The sequence below is a fragment of the Malaclemys terrapin genome, chromosome 15 (genome assembly GCF_027887155.1).
Source record: "Malaclemys terrapin pileata isolate rMalTer1 chromosome 15, rMalTer1.hap1, whole genome shotgun sequence".
Lineage (NCBI taxonomy): Eukaryota > Metazoa > Chordata > Testudines > Emydidae > Malaclemys > Malaclemys terrapin.
The window spans coordinates 2,369,984-2,385,004 of record NC_071519.1 but is presented as its reverse complement, the minus strand read 5'-3'; the positions used below and the strand labels follow the sequence as shown (position 1 = coordinate 2,385,004).

The 15,021-nt window shown below is 64.0% G+C and overlaps 1 protein-coding gene and 3 non-coding genes across 4 annotated transcripts; all 4 read left to right on the top strand.

Annotated features, from left to right (window-relative positions):
- The first annotated feature begins 5,788 nt into the window (after nucleotides 1-5,788).
- On the top strand, nucleotides 5,789-14,761 carry EIF4A1 (eukaryotic translation initiation factor 4A1). Its single transcript, XM_054005331.1, has 11 exons — nucleotides 5,789-5,828; nucleotides 8,701-8,749; nucleotides 9,138-9,270; nucleotides 9,611-9,750; nucleotides 10,262-10,430; nucleotides 10,702-10,811; nucleotides 11,576-11,719; nucleotides 12,096-12,233; nucleotides 12,693-12,782; nucleotides 13,259-13,338; nucleotides 13,745-14,761. Exons 1-11 carry the CDS (start codon nucleotides 5,806-5,808, stop codon nucleotides 13,887-13,889), a joined length of 1,221 nt encoding a protein of 406 aa, XP_053861306.1. The 5' UTR covers nucleotides 5,789-5,805; the 3' UTR covers nucleotides 13,890-14,761.
- On the top strand, nucleotides 9,339-9,478 carry LOC128824100 (small nucleolar RNA SNORA48). Its single transcript, XR_008442328.1, has one exon. It is a non-coding gene; the product is annotated as a small nucleolar RNA SNORA48 (small nucleolar RNA).
- On the top strand, nucleotides 10,506-10,633 carry LOC128824101 (small nucleolar RNA SNORD10). Its single transcript, XR_008442329.1, has one exon. It is a non-coding gene; the product is annotated as a small nucleolar RNA SNORD10 (small nucleolar RNA).
- Nucleotides 12,357-12,490, top strand: LOC128824098 (small nucleolar RNA SNORA42/SNORA80 family). Its single transcript, XR_008442327.1, has one exon. It is a non-coding gene; the product is annotated as a small nucleolar RNA SNORA42/SNORA80 family (small nucleolar RNA).
- Nucleotides 14,762-15,021: the final 260 nt, after the last annotated feature.

The window sequence follows — 15,021 nt, the reverse complement described above, 5'->3', positions numbered from 1 at the left end:
CTTTTTCCAATCGTCCAGGACCTCCCCCGATCGCCACAAATTTTCAAAGATAATGGCCAATCACATCAGCCAACTCCCTCAGCACCCTCAGATGCACTAGATCTGGACCCATGGACTTGTACATGTCCAGTTTTTCTAAATAGCCCTTAACCTGTTCTTTCACCACTGAGGGCTGCTCACCTCCTCCCCATACTGTGTTGCCCAGTGCAGCAGTCTGGGAGCTGCCCTTGTCTGTGAAGACCGAGGCCAAAAGAGCATTGAGTACTTCAGCTTTTTCCACATCATCTGTCACTAGGTTGCCTCCCCCATTCAGTAAGGGTCCCACACTTTCCCTGACCTTCTTCTTGTTGCTAACATAAGTCCATCCTAGACCACTCAAGGAGCTGAATGACGAGATAGCTGGGCCATTGGCCATTATCTTCGAAAGTCATGGAAGACTGGAGCAATTCCAGAGGGGCAATCTAAGGATTACGCGGGGAATTAAAGACCAGTCAACTTAACTTCTGTACCCGGAAAGATAACAGAGCAAAGAATTAAGCAACTCATTTGCCAACACCTAGTAGATAATAAGGTGACCAGTGACAGTCAGCATGGATTTAGAGGTTTTAAGGCCCGGCTTGACGGAGCCCGGACTGGGATGATTTAGTTGGGGTTGGCCCTGCTTTGAGCAGGGGGTTGGGCTAGATGACCTCCTGAGGTCTCTTCAACCCTAATCATCTTCTGTGATCTATTGGAGAGGGGTCAGAAAAAAGCGGTAAGAATGATTCAAAACCCGCCTTTGACTGAGAAACTTAAAGAGCTCGATCGATTTTGCTTGGCAAAGAGAAGGTGAAAGGGTGACTTGATCGCTGTAAGTATCTACCTGGGGACAAATACTGCATAACGGGCTCTTCTATCTAGCAGAGAAAAGTCTAACACCATCCAATGGCTGGAAGATGACGGTAGAGATTTGCAGGGGGTTGGACTTCTACCCCGACAGTCTATTATTCTGATTTGTCAAGAACAAATCGCAGCAAACCAACCTGATGGCTTTCTTTGACAGGGTAACAAGCCTTGTGGACAGGGCTGCCACCATAGACGTGGTCTATCTTGACGTAAGTAAGGTTTTTGATACTGGCTCATGTGACCTCATAAAGTAGGGAAATGCAACCCCGCCGGAGCTACTATGAGGTGGGTGCAGAACTGGTTGGAAAACCGTTCCCAGAGAGGCGGTATCAGCAGTTCACAGTCATGTTGGGAGGATATAACGAGTGGGGGTCCCGCAGGGATCTGCAGGGTCCGGTTTGGTTCAATCTCTTCATCAATGAGTTAGATAATGGCGTAGAGAGAACACGTCTAGTTTACAGTCGCCACCCAAGCTGGGAGGGGTTGCAAGTTCTTTGGAGAATGGGCTTAACATTCAAAATGATGCGAAGAACTGGTCTGAAGGAAAGAGGATGAAATTCAACCAGGACTGATGCATGCAGAGTACCCCACATCGTAAGGAATAATCGGTTACACAAAATGGGCACTGACTGCCTAGGCAGGAGTACGGCAGAAAGAGATCTGTGGGGGGGTCTCCCCCTGCTCTAACCACTAGCCCCCGCTCCCCTTCCAGAGCCAGGAAAGAACCCAGGCAGCCAGCGAATTCAGCACACTCTTCATTTACCAGCCTGGCCCCGTTTGGGGCACTGGGGGGTCACCTGTCAGCTAGACAAATGCCAGCGCTACCACGCTGGGCACGGAGCCGGAGGGCAGCTGGAGACGGGCGGTTTCGTGTCTCACGTAACGTTAATGGCTTGGGACAGGCGATCTGAAAACAGCATCACCTCGCCCAAGGGGCTGCGATGCATCGGTTTTCACCCAAACGGGCCGGAAGCGTCTAAACACAAATGCACTGGCTTTGGAAATATTTCACCAAGCGGGGTGGGGGATGGTGGTGGTTATTTTGATTCACTTTCCTGAACTTTTCTGCCTTGGCGTTCAGCAGATGCCTGGCAGCCTCTGAGTGCATTTGGCCCGTGGGCGGTGGCTAACGCACCCTCCCAATTTATAATCCATCCATGGGCCCGGCCGGAGCAGGCAGCCCAATGGTGGCCCACTGTAATCACCTGGCACCAAATCTGCCGGCAAGCCAGGGACCCAGTTTCTAACCTAGCTGGGGTGGGCAGCCATCGCTGTGGGGATACAGCACGTGAACTGGCGGCTTCCAGGGTGGGGGGGATGGTGGCCAGTAGCCGGGCCTCGCTTGTGTCCTTCTCAGCCATCAGCTCAGGGACACGCGTTACCCGGGAGATGGTCGCTCCTTCCCACCCCCTGACAGAGATGCGGCCGAGCCCGTGGGTTCTCCATTAAGCGGGGGGCAGGGATAGCTCAGTGGTTTGAGCATTGGCCTGCTAAACCCAGGGTGTTGTGAGTTCAATCCTTGAGGAGGCCACCTAGGGATCTGGGGCAAAATCAGTACTTGGTCCTGCTAGTGAAGGCAGGGGCTGGGACTCAATGACCTTTCAAGGTCCCTTCCAGCTCTAGGAGATAAGATAGGTAGGAGGGAATGTGGGGGGGGACCCTGTGGCAGGGGGGCTGGGGGGAGGGGATGTGGGGGCTGGGGGGGGAATCCAGTGGCTGGGTGGGGGCTGGTAGGAGGTGATGTGGGGGAGGGGATCAGGATCCGGGGGGGATCCAGTGGCTGGGTGGGGGCTGGTAGGAGGGGATGTGGGGGCTGGGGGAGGGATCCAGGGGGGACCCAGTGGCTGGGTGGGGGCTGGTAGGAGGGGATGTGGGGGCTGGGGGAGGGGATCCAGGGGGGACCCAGTGGCTGGGTGGGGGCTGGTAGAAGGGGACGTGGGGGCTGGGGGAGGAGAGCCAGGGGGGATCCAGTGGCTGGGTGGGGGCTGGTAGGAGGGGACGTGGGGGCTGGGGAGGGGATCCAGGGGGGACCCAGTGGCTGGGTAGGGGCAGGTACGAGGGTATGTGGGGGCTGGGGGAGGGGATCCAGGGGGGACCGAGGGGATGTGGGGGCTGGGGGAGGGGATCCGGGGGGGACCCAGTGGCTGGGTGGGGGCTGGGGGAGGGGATCCGGGGGGGACCCAGTGGCTGGGTGGGGGCTGGGGGGAGGGGACGTGGGGGCTGGGGGAGGGGATCCAGTGGCTGGGTGGGGGCTGGGGGAGGAGATTCGGGGGGATCCAGTGGCTGGGTGGGGGCTGGGGGGAGGGGACGTGGGGGCTGGGGGAGGGGATCCAGTGGCTGGGTGGGGGCTGGGGGAGGAGATTCGGGTGATCCAGTGGCTGGGTGGGGGCTGGTAGGAGGGGACGTGGGGGCTGGGGGAGGGGATCCAGTGGCTGGGTGGGGGCTGGGGGAGGAGATCCGGGGGGATCCAGTGGCTGGGTGGGGGCTGGTAGGAGGGGACGTGGGGGCTGGGGGGAGGGGATCCGGGGGGGACCCAGTGGCTGGGTGGGGCTGGGGGAGGGAATCCAGGGGGGACCCAGTGGCTGGGTGGGAGCTGGTAGGAGGGGATGTGGGGGCTGGGGGAGGAGAGCCAGGGGGGATCCAGTGGCTGGGTGGGGGCTGGTAGGAGGGGACGTGGGGGCTGGGGGAGGGGATCCAGGGGGGACCCAGTGGCTGGGTAGGGGCTGGTACGAGGGGATCCGGGGGGGACCCAGTGGCTGGGTGGGGACTGATATGAGGGGATCCAGTGGCTGGGTGGGGGCTGGGGGAGGGGATCCGGGGGGGGACCCAGTGGCTGGGTGGGGGGTGGGGGGAGGGGATCCGGGGGGGGACCCAGTGGCTGGGTGGGGGCTGGGGATCCGGGGGGGGACCCTGTGGCGGGGGGGCTGGTAGGAGGGGACGTGGGGGCTGGGGGGAGGGGATCCGGGGGGGACCCAGTGGCTGGGTGGGGCTGGGGGAGGGAATCCAGGGGGGACCCAGTGGCTGGGTGGGGGCTGGTAGGAGGGGATGTGGGGGCTGGGGGAGGAGAGCCAGGGGGGATCCAGTGGCTGGGTGGGGGCTGGTAGGAGGGGACGTGGGGGCTGGGGGAGGGGATCCAGGGGGGACCCAGTGGCTGGGTAGGGGCTGGTACGAGGGGATGTGGGGGCTGGGGGAGGGGATCTTGGGGGGACCCAGTGGCTGGGTGGGGACTGATATGAGGGGATGTGGGGGCTGGGGGAGGGGATCCAGTGGCTGGGTGGGGGCTGCGGATCCGGGGGGGACCCAGTGGCTGGGTGGGGGCTGGGGGAGGGGATCCGGGGGGGACCCAGTGGCTGGGTGGGGGCTGGTAGGAGGGGACGTGGGGGCTGGGGGAGGGGATCCGGGGGGGGACCCAGTGGCTGGGTGGGGGGTGGGGGGAGGGGATCCGGGGGGGGACCCAGTGGCTGGGTGGGGGCTGGGGGAGGGGATCCGGGGGGGACCCAGTGGCTGGGTGGGGACTGATATGAGGGGATGTGGGGGCTGGGGGACGGGATCCAGTGGCTGGGTGGGGGCTGGGGGAGGGGATCCGGGGGGGACCCAGTGGATGGGTGGGGGCTGGGGGGAGGGGACGTGGGGGCTGGGGGAGGGGATCCAGTGGCTGGGTGGGGGCTGGTAGGAGGGGACGTGGGGGCTGGGGGAGGGGATCCAGGGGGGACCCAGTGGCTGGGTAGGGGCTGGTACGAGGGGATGTGGGGGCTGGGGGAGGGGATCTTGGGGGGACCCAGTGGCTGGGTGGGGACTGATATGAGGGGATGTGGGGGCTGGGGGAGGGGATCCAGTGGCTGGGTGGGGGCTGCGGATCCGGGGGGGACCCAGTGGCTGGGTGGGGGCTGGGGGAGGGGATCCGGGGGGGACCCAGTGGCTGGGTGGGGGCTGGTAGGAGGGGACGTGGGGGCTGGGGGAGGGGATCCGGGGGGGGACCCAGTGGCTGGGTGGGGGGTGGGGGGAGGGGATCCGGGGGGGACCCAGTGGCTGGGTGGGGACTGATATGAGGGGATGTGGGGGCTGGGGGACGGGATCCAGTGGCTGGGTGGGGGCTGGGGGAGGGGATCCGGGGGGGACCCAGTGGATGGGTGGGGGCTGGGGGGAGGGGACGTGGGGGCTGGGGGAGGGGATCCAGTGGCTGGGTGGGGGCTGGGGGAGGAGATCCGGGGGGGATCCAATGGCTGGGTGGGGGCTGGTAGGAGGGGACGTGGGGGCTGGGGGAGGAGATCCGGGGGGGGACCCAGTGGCTGGGTGGGGGCTGGGGGGAGGGGATCCGGGGGGGGGGGAACCCAGGGGCTGGGTGGGGGCTGGGGGGAGGGGATCCGGGGGGGGGAACCCAGGGGCTGGGGGGAGGGGATCCAATGGGGACCCTGTAGCTGGTAGGAGGGGGCTGGGGTACGGGTGCCGGGAGGAGTCACAACTCCGGGAGCGAGACGCGCACAAAGGGAGGCCACAGCCTGTCGCCACCCACGTGTGCGCTCTCTGCCGGCCTCACTTCCGGCCTACAGCCCCGCCCCTTCCTGCCGACCCTCTCGCCCATTGGCTGGCCGAGTCCTGACGGGCGTGCGCTCCAGCTAATCGCCGCCCGGCGTGTTGGCGCCTGACTCACTCCGCTCGCGGGTGGGGCCGCCGCCCAATCCCCCGGGGAGCAGGGCGCCCTGACGTCACACGCCTCTTTTCAATCGGCTTCGACGTCACCGGCCGGGAGCCGGGCGCCGGGCGGCCAATGGGAGCGGGGCCGGGAGGCGGGTCCTCTGGGGGTAGGAGCCAATGGGAGCGGGGCCAGTGGGCGGGCGGCCAATGGGAGCGGGGCGGGGGCGGGGCTTGCCGGGGGTTATAAGGCAGGGCGAGGCGGGTGGGGGCAGGATCCTGCCCAGGATGTCTGCGAGTCTGGAGAGCCGGTGAGTTCGCGCGCGGCCCCGGCTAGGCCTCACCGGACCGTACCATTTCCCAGCCCCCGAGAGGGGGGGCCGGCGGGCGGCCGGGCGCAACCACCGCGGGGTTCTGCTCGCGGCCGTTCCACGGGCCGAACTATCCCGCGGCAGTGGGGAGTTGGACGAGCCCACTACAGGACAGTAGCCTTTAGGCCGCGAATCGACCCCCCCACGCACGCGTTCCATGGGCGGTACCATCCATTTTGGTAGGGGGGGGCGAGTCCATTCTTGCGGAGGGGGTGGTGTTATCCCCGTTTGGACGGTGGATGGGCCAATCCATTCCCTTATGTTTCTTATTTTCCTTCCTTTTTTGGGAGGAGGGGGTTGGATGGGCGAGTCCATTTAAACCGCCTCCCCAGAGGACGCGAGCGGAACCATCTCGGCCCGGCGCGGGGGGGGGGAAGAGAAAAGTGGCCGAGACCATTCCCGCTAAGGGGGAGGGGGCGCAGTTTGAGGCACGGAGAAGGGGGCTGGATGGAACCATCCCCGCCCGAGCGGGGGGGGGGGGCGTGCGACGCCATTTTGTGACGGTGGGAGATCTGGATGCGGCCTGGCTCCGGACGGAACTATCTGATCCTGTGGCGGGGGGAGGAGTGGAAGAGTCAATTCCACTCGGGGGGGATATTCTGCGGCGGGCGACGACGGTCTAGTCCAGTAAAAAAAAATTTGGGGGAGACACAGGACGGAACCATCCGGCCCGAGGGGGGGTAATGCGGCGCGAGGGTGCGCGTTGGTTTCTTCTGGGCGGATCCATCCACGGGATTGGGGGGGGGTGTTAGCAAATGGGCGAACCCATTCCGCGGTACCCCTTCCCGGGCGAGCTCATTATCGGGGGGGGAGCAGTGGGCGAATCCATTTTTCCCCGCGGAGGTGGGGGGGGGAAAGGCGCGACCCCGCCGGGCGCCCCCATTGTCCTGCCGCTCGGCATCCGGGGAACGCGGCCGTGACGTCACGCCGGCCTCGCCGCCAATGGACAGGGCAAGGGGGCGGGACTTCCGGGACGGGACGTGAGGCCTGAGCACGTGGAGAGGCCTGGGCCGGGGGCGGCGGCGCGGGGGGGGGTGAGGTCGGAGCGAGGCCACGGGAGGGGCCACTTCCGGCCCCGCTTGACATGAGTGGGGGGGCAATGGGAGGAGTGGGGGGCCCAGGCTGGGGGGGAGGGAGGGAGTGGGAAGGCAGGAGGTGGGGGGGGCAATGGGAGGAGTGGGGGGCCCAGGCTGGGGGGGAGGGAGGGAGTGGGAAGGCAGGAGGTGGGGGGGGCAATGGGAGGAGTGGGGGGGCCCAGGCTGGGGGGGAGGGAGGGAGTGGGAAGGCAGGAGGTGGGGGGGGCAATGGGAGGAGTGGGGGGGCCCAGGCTGGGGGGGAGGGAGGGAGTGGGAAGGCAGGAGGTGGGGGGGCAATGGGAGGAGTGGGGGGCCCAGGCTGGGGGGGAGGGAGGGAGTGGGAAGGCAGGAGGTGGGGGGGCAATGGGAGGAGTGGGGGGGCCCAGGCTGGGGGGGAGGGAGGGAGTGGGAAGGCAGGAGGTGGGGGGGGCAATGGGAGGAGTGGGGGGGAGGGAGGGAGTGGGAAGGCAGGAGGTGGGGGGGGCAATGGGAGGAGTGGGGGGCCCAGGCTGGGGGGGAGGGAGGGAGTGGGAAGGCAGGAGGTGGGGGGGGCAATGGGAGGAGTGGGGGGGCCCAGGCTGGGGGGGAGGGAGGGAGTGGGAAGGCAGGAGGTGGGGGGGGGCAATGGGAGGAGTGGGGGGCCCCAGGCTGGGGGGGAGGGAGGGAGTGGGAAGGCAGGAGGTGGGGGGGCAATGGGAGGAGTGGGGGGCCCAGGCTGGGGGGGAGGGAGGGAGTGGGAAGGCAGGAGGTGGGGGGGCAATGGGAGGAGTGGGGGGCCCAGGCTGGGGGGGAGGGAGGGAGTGGGAAGGCAGGAGGTGGGGGGGGCAATGGGAGGAGTGGGGGGGCCCAGGCTGGGGGGGAGGGAGGGAGTGGGAAGGCAGGAGGTGGGGGGGCAATGGGAGGAGTGGGGGGGCCCAGGCTGGGGGGGAGGGAGGGAGTGGGAAGGCAGGAGGTGGGGGGGGCAATGGGAGGAGTGGGGGGGAGGGAGGGAGTGGGGAGGTGGGGGGGGCAATGGGAGGAGTGGGGGGCCCAGGCTGGGGGGGAGGGAGGGAGTGGGAAGGCAGGAGGTGGGGGGGGCAATGGGAGGAGTGGGGGGCCCAGGCTGGGGGGGAGGGAGGGAGTGGGAAGGCAGGAGGTGGGGGGGGCAATGGGAGGAGTGGGGGGCCCAGGCTGGGGGGGAGGGAGGGAGTGGGAAGGCAGGAGGTGGGGGGGGCAATGGGAGGAGTGGGGGGCCCAGGCTGGGGGGGAGGGAGGGAGTGGGAAGGCAGGAGGTGGGGGGGGCAATGGGAGGAGTGGGGGGCCCAGGCTGGGGGGGAGGGAGGGAGTGGGAAGGCAGGAGGTGGGGGGGACCCCAGGCAGGGGGGGCTGCCTAGGTAGGAAGAGTGGGGTTGAGACACCCCCAGCCTCATAAGGGGAGAGGGATTCCCGGGAGGGGCGGAGACCCCCTGGCTGTTCAGGCAGTGGGTGTGAAGAGGAGGTGTTTTGGGGGTGGGGGTGGGGAGTATAGAAATGGGGGATTGTCCTGCCCAGGGGGAGGCCTGGGGTGGGGGATGGGTGCAGGGGGTCCTGATTGTATTTCTGGGGGTAGGGTGAATAGTGGGGGGGGCCTCAAGGGGGTTGGGGGGGAGCAGCCCAGCGGGGCGAGGCCGGTGGGAACAATGGCCGGGGACCGTAGCCGGCGCTGTCTGGTTCTCAGTAACCTTGTCTAACACCCCCCTCCCCCCATCTCCTTCCAGATCTAGAGACAATGGCCCCGAGGGAATGGACCCCGATGGCATCATTGAGGTGGGCAGGGGCTGGTGGGGGCGGGGGGTGTCGGGCAGGTTTTGGGGGGGCAGCTGTGAGGTGCGAGGGCTTGGATGGACTCATGGGGGAGTGGAAGGGATGGGGCATGTGTGGGGAGCAGTGGGGGTGGCTGTGGCAGGGGCTCTCAGGTGCAGGGACGGGGGTGGCATCCACAGGGGGGAGCTGTAGGGAGGAGAGAGCTAATGCGGTGTCACAAGATGTTGGCGTACCCAGCGATGACTTTCGGGTGCAATAAATTAAAGCAGCAGGCTGAGAAGAGGTTTGGGGGGGGGGGAATCAAGACAGGAGTCTCAAGGGGCTGCAGAGGGAATACAGGGGGGGGCCTCATTGGGGGGTGTTAACCCTCTTCCCCCCCCCCCCTTTTCAGAGCAACTGGAATGAGATCGTTGACAGCTTTGACGACATGAACCTGTCGGAGTCACTCCTGCGGGGAATCTACGCCTATGGGTTTGAGAAGCCCTCCGCCATCCAGCAGCGAGCCATTCTTCCTTGTATCAAGGGTGAGTCAGCCCTCGGGGAGGGGGGGGTAGATCCTGGCAGGGTGGGTGGGGTGGCGGACTCTTCCCCCCTCCCCTGCTAATGGGCAAAGAGGTGTCCAGTTGGTGGCGCGGCTCTTGAATCTAGCAGGGGGAGAGAGACCAGCCCTTGTTCATCCCAGCACAGGATCCCGGGCGGTGGCTGTCGCTGGTTCATGCTGGGGGCACACGGCTATCGGGGCTTCTCAAGATGCAGCCACCTCTGGGGCGGGGCGGCTGGTTACCTGGGAACCGCTCGCCTGGCGCTGAGATGCGGCCACCTCTGGGGCGGGGCAGCTGACCGGTGACGTCTCGTCTCCCCCAGGTTACGATGTCATTGCACAAGCTCAGTCTGGTACTGGGAAGACGGCCACCTTCGCCATTTCTATCCTCCAGCAGATCGAGCTGGACCTCAAGGCGACCCAGGCCTTGGTGCTGGCTCCAACCCGAGAGTTGGCCCAGCAGGTGAGTTGTCGGGGAGCCAGGACAATGCCCCACCCCCTCGTTTAAAGCGGTGACTCGGCCCGGTAAAGATCCCTGCCCGGCTCTTTTCTTAACTGTGACATTAAAGGTGACAGAGCCCAGGAGTCCTGGCTCCCAGCCTCCCCATGTGGTGGGGGGTTTTTTTTGTTTTTGTTTTTTGTTTTTTCTTCCCCGTGGTGTAAGAAGGTGGTTGCTTGGTAGGGATCAGCCCCACTTCCTCCCTTGCTACCTGGGCAAAGAGGCGTCTGATTGGTGGCGCAGCTCTTGAATCTAGCAGGGGGAGAGAAACAAGCCCCCATTCATCCCAGCGCAGGATCCCGGGCGGTGGCTGTCGCTGGTTCATGCTGGGGGCACACGGCTATCGGGGCTTCTCAAGATGCGGCCACCTCTCAGGCAGAGCGGCTGGTTACCCAGGGACCCCTTGCCCGGCGCTGAGATGCAGCCACCTCTGGGGCAGGGGCGGCTAGTTATAAGGGGATCTTCCTTGCTGCAGATCCAGAAGGTCGTGATGGCCCTCGGGGACTACATGGGGGCCTCGTGCCATGCTTGTATTGGGGGCACCAATGTCCGGGCTGAGGTGCAGAAGCTGCAGATGGAAGCACCCCATATCATTGTGGGGACTCCGGGCCGTGTCTTCGACATGTTGAACAGGAGATACCTGTGTAAGTTTTGGGGGTGGGGCAGTCCCCTCTCTGGGTGCCCCCTGGGCGGGTGGGGGGTGGATCTGCCCTGTGTCTGTTCGCTGATGATTCCCCATGCGTGTCAGCTGATCCCAGTGCCCCCTGGTGCCCCCTGCTAGGCGTTCTGCCATCCGGGCCTGGCACAGGGGCTTCTGGGTGTGATCAGAGCTCTCCCGACTGAGAACAGCTTCTAGCTTTATCCCTTGTGGCCGACTACTCCCTCGCTCGGGCTAACGGCCGCCTCTCCCCGCAGCTCCCAAATTCATTAAGATGTTCGTGCTGGACGAAGCTGACGAGATGCTGAGCCGGGGCTTCAAGGATCAGATTTACGACATATTCCAGAAGCTGAGCGGGAACACCCAGGTGGGCCTGGAATCCGGGCGGACCAAGAACTGGTGTCTGGGAGGAGCTGGATCCAGAACTGGGGGGGGTGGGGTGGGGGGGCATCATCCAGGCTTTGGGCTCACTGGAGGAGACACCCATAATTGAGGGGGAGGAGGATGGGGAGCCTAGAACTGGTGTGGGGGGGGGGGTTAAGTATGGGAATCTAGGTTATTAGGGGCAGGGTGTGTCTGGAAGTGGCAAGACCAGATAAAGTGGTAGGACTAGAAGCTAAATTATCCGTGGGGAGTTGAACCCAGCTGCAGGGATCTAGAACCGAGGAGCAGGACTAGACCATAAGGAGCTGGAGTTGTGATGACGGGTCTACACCCAAGGAGCAGTGGGATGAGCCGAGTGGCGGAAGAGGGGCTCTGAACCTAGAGCCAGGGGTGGTCCATGACGAGTTAAAATTGGCAGTATTGGGGGGGGGGTCTAGAACCCAAAGGGCAAGTCAATTGTGGGAAGGGTCAGGCAGGGGTTTAGAATCCAGGGACTAGTTGGTGGGGAGCTGGAGCCACCAGTGGAGGGGTCTAGAACCCAGGAGGCAGGAGCTAGTCGGTGGGAAGCTGGAGCCACCAGTGGAGGGGTCTAGAACCCAGGAGGCAGGAGCTAGTCGGTGGGAAGCTGGAGCCACCAGTGGAGGGGTCTAGAACCCAGGGGGAGATGCTATACCTGTGAGAGCAGAGGGGATCTCTGGGTGGGGCAGGCTGGCAGCACCGCCTCTCACTGCCCCTCGCCCACCCCAGGTGGTGCTCCTGTCGGCCACGATGCCCATGGATGTCCTGGAGGTGACGAAGAAGTTCATGCGGGACCCGATCCGCATCCTGGTGAAGAAGGAGGAGCTGACCCTGGAGGGCATCCGGCAGTTCTACATCAATGTCGAGAGAGAGGTGAGGGGGTTGAGAGCCAGGACTCCTGGGTTCCCTTCCCACCCCAGCCACATGATCCTGGATTTATGGAGGGGTCCCTCCATGGCATCTCCATAGTGTACCCCATGCAAGAGTGATCAGCCCCCCTGAACCATGGCCACCCCAATGTCTCTGGGTCCTGGTCCCTAAAATGGGGGGGGGACGGGACACTGTAGTTCTGGGTTATTGCTGTCTTGGGAGCAGGGGAGCTCTGACCATGAGGGTGGAGTCTGGAGGCCCCGGGGGAGTGGGGAGCTGACTTTCCAGGAGTCCCCCACATGGGTGGGGTACGGGGGCTGTCAGCCCTAGCCCTCACCCCCACTGGTCCTGTCCCTCCCTCCCTCCCCCCTCCGCCCAGGAGTGGAAGCTGGACACGCTCTGTGATCTCTACGAGACCCTGACCATCACCCAAGCCGTGATCTTCATCAACACCCGCCGGAAGGTGGACTGGCTCACGGAAAAGATGCATGCCCGGGACTTCACCGTCTCTGCCATGGTATGGGGGGCGGGGAGGAGCCAGGATGCCTGGGTTCTCTGCCCGGCTCTGGGAGGGGAGTGGGGCCTGGTGGGTTAGAGCGGAGGGTGCTTGGAGCCAGGACACCTGGGTCCCACTCCAGCTGCATGGCTGTGGATTTATGGTGGGGTCCCCCATGGCCCCTCCATAGTGTACTCCATGCAAAAGCAGTTGGCCCCCCTGAACCATGGCCGCCCTAGTGCCTGTGGGTTGCGGTCCCTGAAATGGGGGGCACAGTTCTTGGAGTCCCACAATTGTGTGTGCCAGGTTGAGCGCAGTTGTGGGAATTGAGAGCCAGGACTCCTGGGTTCTGTCCCTTCCCCCTTCAGTGGCTGCTGGAAGGGGCAGGATTCTCCAGGATGGGGTTGCCCCAGAGATCTGGGGTGGGGGGGTACAGCATGAGACCCCCCCGCTAATGACCCTCTTTTTCTCCTCCCCCAGCACGGAGACATGGACCAAAAGGAGCGTGACGTGATCATGCGTGAATTTCGCTCTGGCTCCAGCCGGGTCCTCATCACCACTGACCTGCTGGTGAGGAGACTTGGGGGGGCTGTGGGGAAGTGGAGCGGGGGTGTAGCAGGGAGGGGGCAAACCCTGGGGGGGGCAGTTACAGGGTGAGTTAATTTGGGGGAAGCTCCCTGTGGGCCAGTGTGAGGGCATTTGGGGGCTGGGGTTGGGTCTGCCCTATGGAGGGGCATTGGGGGGAAGCTGGAAAGATCCGGCCACACTTAAAATGGCTGCTGTCATGTGATGGCAGCCATCTTAGGTGTTGGTGAACCCAGGTGTCCAGGGTGTGGCCTCCAAGGAGATTCCCTCTCCGCCCAGCCCCCCATGCTGTGTGCGGAATGTAGCTCCTTGGCACACCAAGGGGGGCTGCTCCGTTCGGTGGGCGCCCCCATCCCTGGGCCTCAGCCACGGAACGGCAGCCAACAGCCAGGACACGGGCGCTGCCCCACGAGGGGGGGCTGGGGTCTGAACATTGGTGGTTCTTTCTCCCCACACCCCAGGCCCGTGGCATTGATGTCCAGCAGGTGTCGCTCGTCATCAACTACGACCTGCCCACCAACCGGGAGAACTACATCCACAGGTACCCCCTGCCCCTCAGTGCTGGGGAGAACCCAGGAGTCCTGGCTCCCAGCCCCCCAGCTCTAACCCACCAGCCCCCACTCCCCTCCCAGAGCTGGGGAGAGAACCCAGGAGTCCTGGCTCCCAGCCCCCCCTGCTCTAACCCACCAGCCCCCACTCTCCCAGAGCCGGGGAGAGAACCCAGGAGTCCTGGCTCCCAGCCCCCCCTGCTCTAACCCACCCGCCCCCCCTCCCCTCCCAGAGCTGGGGAGAGAACCCAGGAGTCCTGGCTCCCAGCCCCCCCTGCTCTAACTCACCAACCCCCACTCCCCTCCCAGAGCTGGGGAGAGAACCCAGCCACGAGGCCCCAAGCAAGCCGGGGAGAGAACCCAGGCATCCTGCGCTCACCCCTTCTCCCCTCCCCCCAGGATCGGCCGAGGGGGGCGCTTTGGCCGGAAAGGGGTGGCCATCAACATGGTGACCGAGGAGGACAAACGCACCCTGCGCGACATCGAGACCTTCTACAACACCTCTATTGAGGAGATGCCCTTGAACGTGGCCGACCTCATCTGAGCGCCCCCCGGTGGGCGCCCCGGGCGCTGCCCCCGCGAGCTGCTGTCACGCGCTGGCTCCGGACACTTTTTTTTTTAATTATTTTCCCTTTTTTTTTCTCTCGTTTCTTTTTGTTTTGTTCTTTTGAATAAATGTCACTTTTTGGAGGTGAAAAAAATCCAATTTAGTGTTTTGTGGCATTTCTCTTGTTTGTCCACTTTTCGCTCTCATGCCTGGAGGCCAAACCTGGGGGGGCCCCGGGCTCCAGATCCTCCTTTAACTGGAGTGGAGGCGTCCTGGCCTGTGGGTCCCCCCCCCACCTTCCCGTTTCCTTCATATTCCTGGAACAGGGTGTGGCTGGACTCCTGGGTTCTCAACAGCGAGCATAGAACCCAGGTGTCCTGGCTGTGATGGGCTAGAGAGAAGGGGGGGAGAACCTAGGTGTTCCCTCCTTTTAATTGGGGGCAGGTGGGACCCAGGCATCCTGGCTCCCCCTCCTGTCCCCTGTATCCGCTAATACGCCCCCTACATCTTCCCTGGGATTTGCCAGTTTCTGTTCCCTGCTCCCACGTAGAACCCAGGAGTCCTGCTGTCCCAGCCCCTGAAGATCTGGCCATCTCTTAACGAGCCCCCCCTTCCCCAAAGCTACACCACCCTGATCCTGGTGCTAAATCGAACTCCTTGTGACTTGGACCTACCTCAGGGTTGGTAGCTGTTGGGGGAGGGAGCCCCCCAAATCAGTTGCCCCCAAAACATTAAGCTAGAAATTTCTCCCCCCTGCACTCAATTTTTTTCCCCATCCAACAAAATTGTGTGCGACCTTCTTACTTTTTTTTGTATAGTATTTATTGAAAGGAAACAAACGTACCAAATAAAAATCTTCTTTCAAAATGGCAGCTGCTGTGGGTTGTTTTTGTAAAGGGGGGGTGGCCCCTCCCCCCCAGGGGGGCTCAAGGCAGTTTGGCCGGCCCCCACCCCCGAATCCCAGTTGGCTGGAGGAGGGGTGTCCTCTCTGTTCCTGCAGTCCTTTGCATGGCTAATCATCTCCTGAAGGCATTGGTGGGAGCGGTGGGATTCCAGAGTCTTGCATGGCCCATCCAGGTGCATGGGGCGGGATGAGGAGAATCCCTTACCACAGCAGTCCCCTTAAGAG

Coding starts and splice junctions, on each gene's coding strand:
- EIF4A1 (XM_054005331.1), top strand. CDS start 5,806: ATGTCTGCGAGTCTGGAGAGCCG. Junction 12,783..13,258: donor TCATCACCACTGACCTGCTG/GTGAGGAGACTT, acceptor CCCACACCCCAG/GCCCGTGGCATTGATGTCCA. Junction 13,339..13,744: donor CGGGAGAACTACATCCACAG/GTACCCCCTGCC, acceptor CCCTCCCCCCAG/GATCGGCCGAGGGGGGCGCT.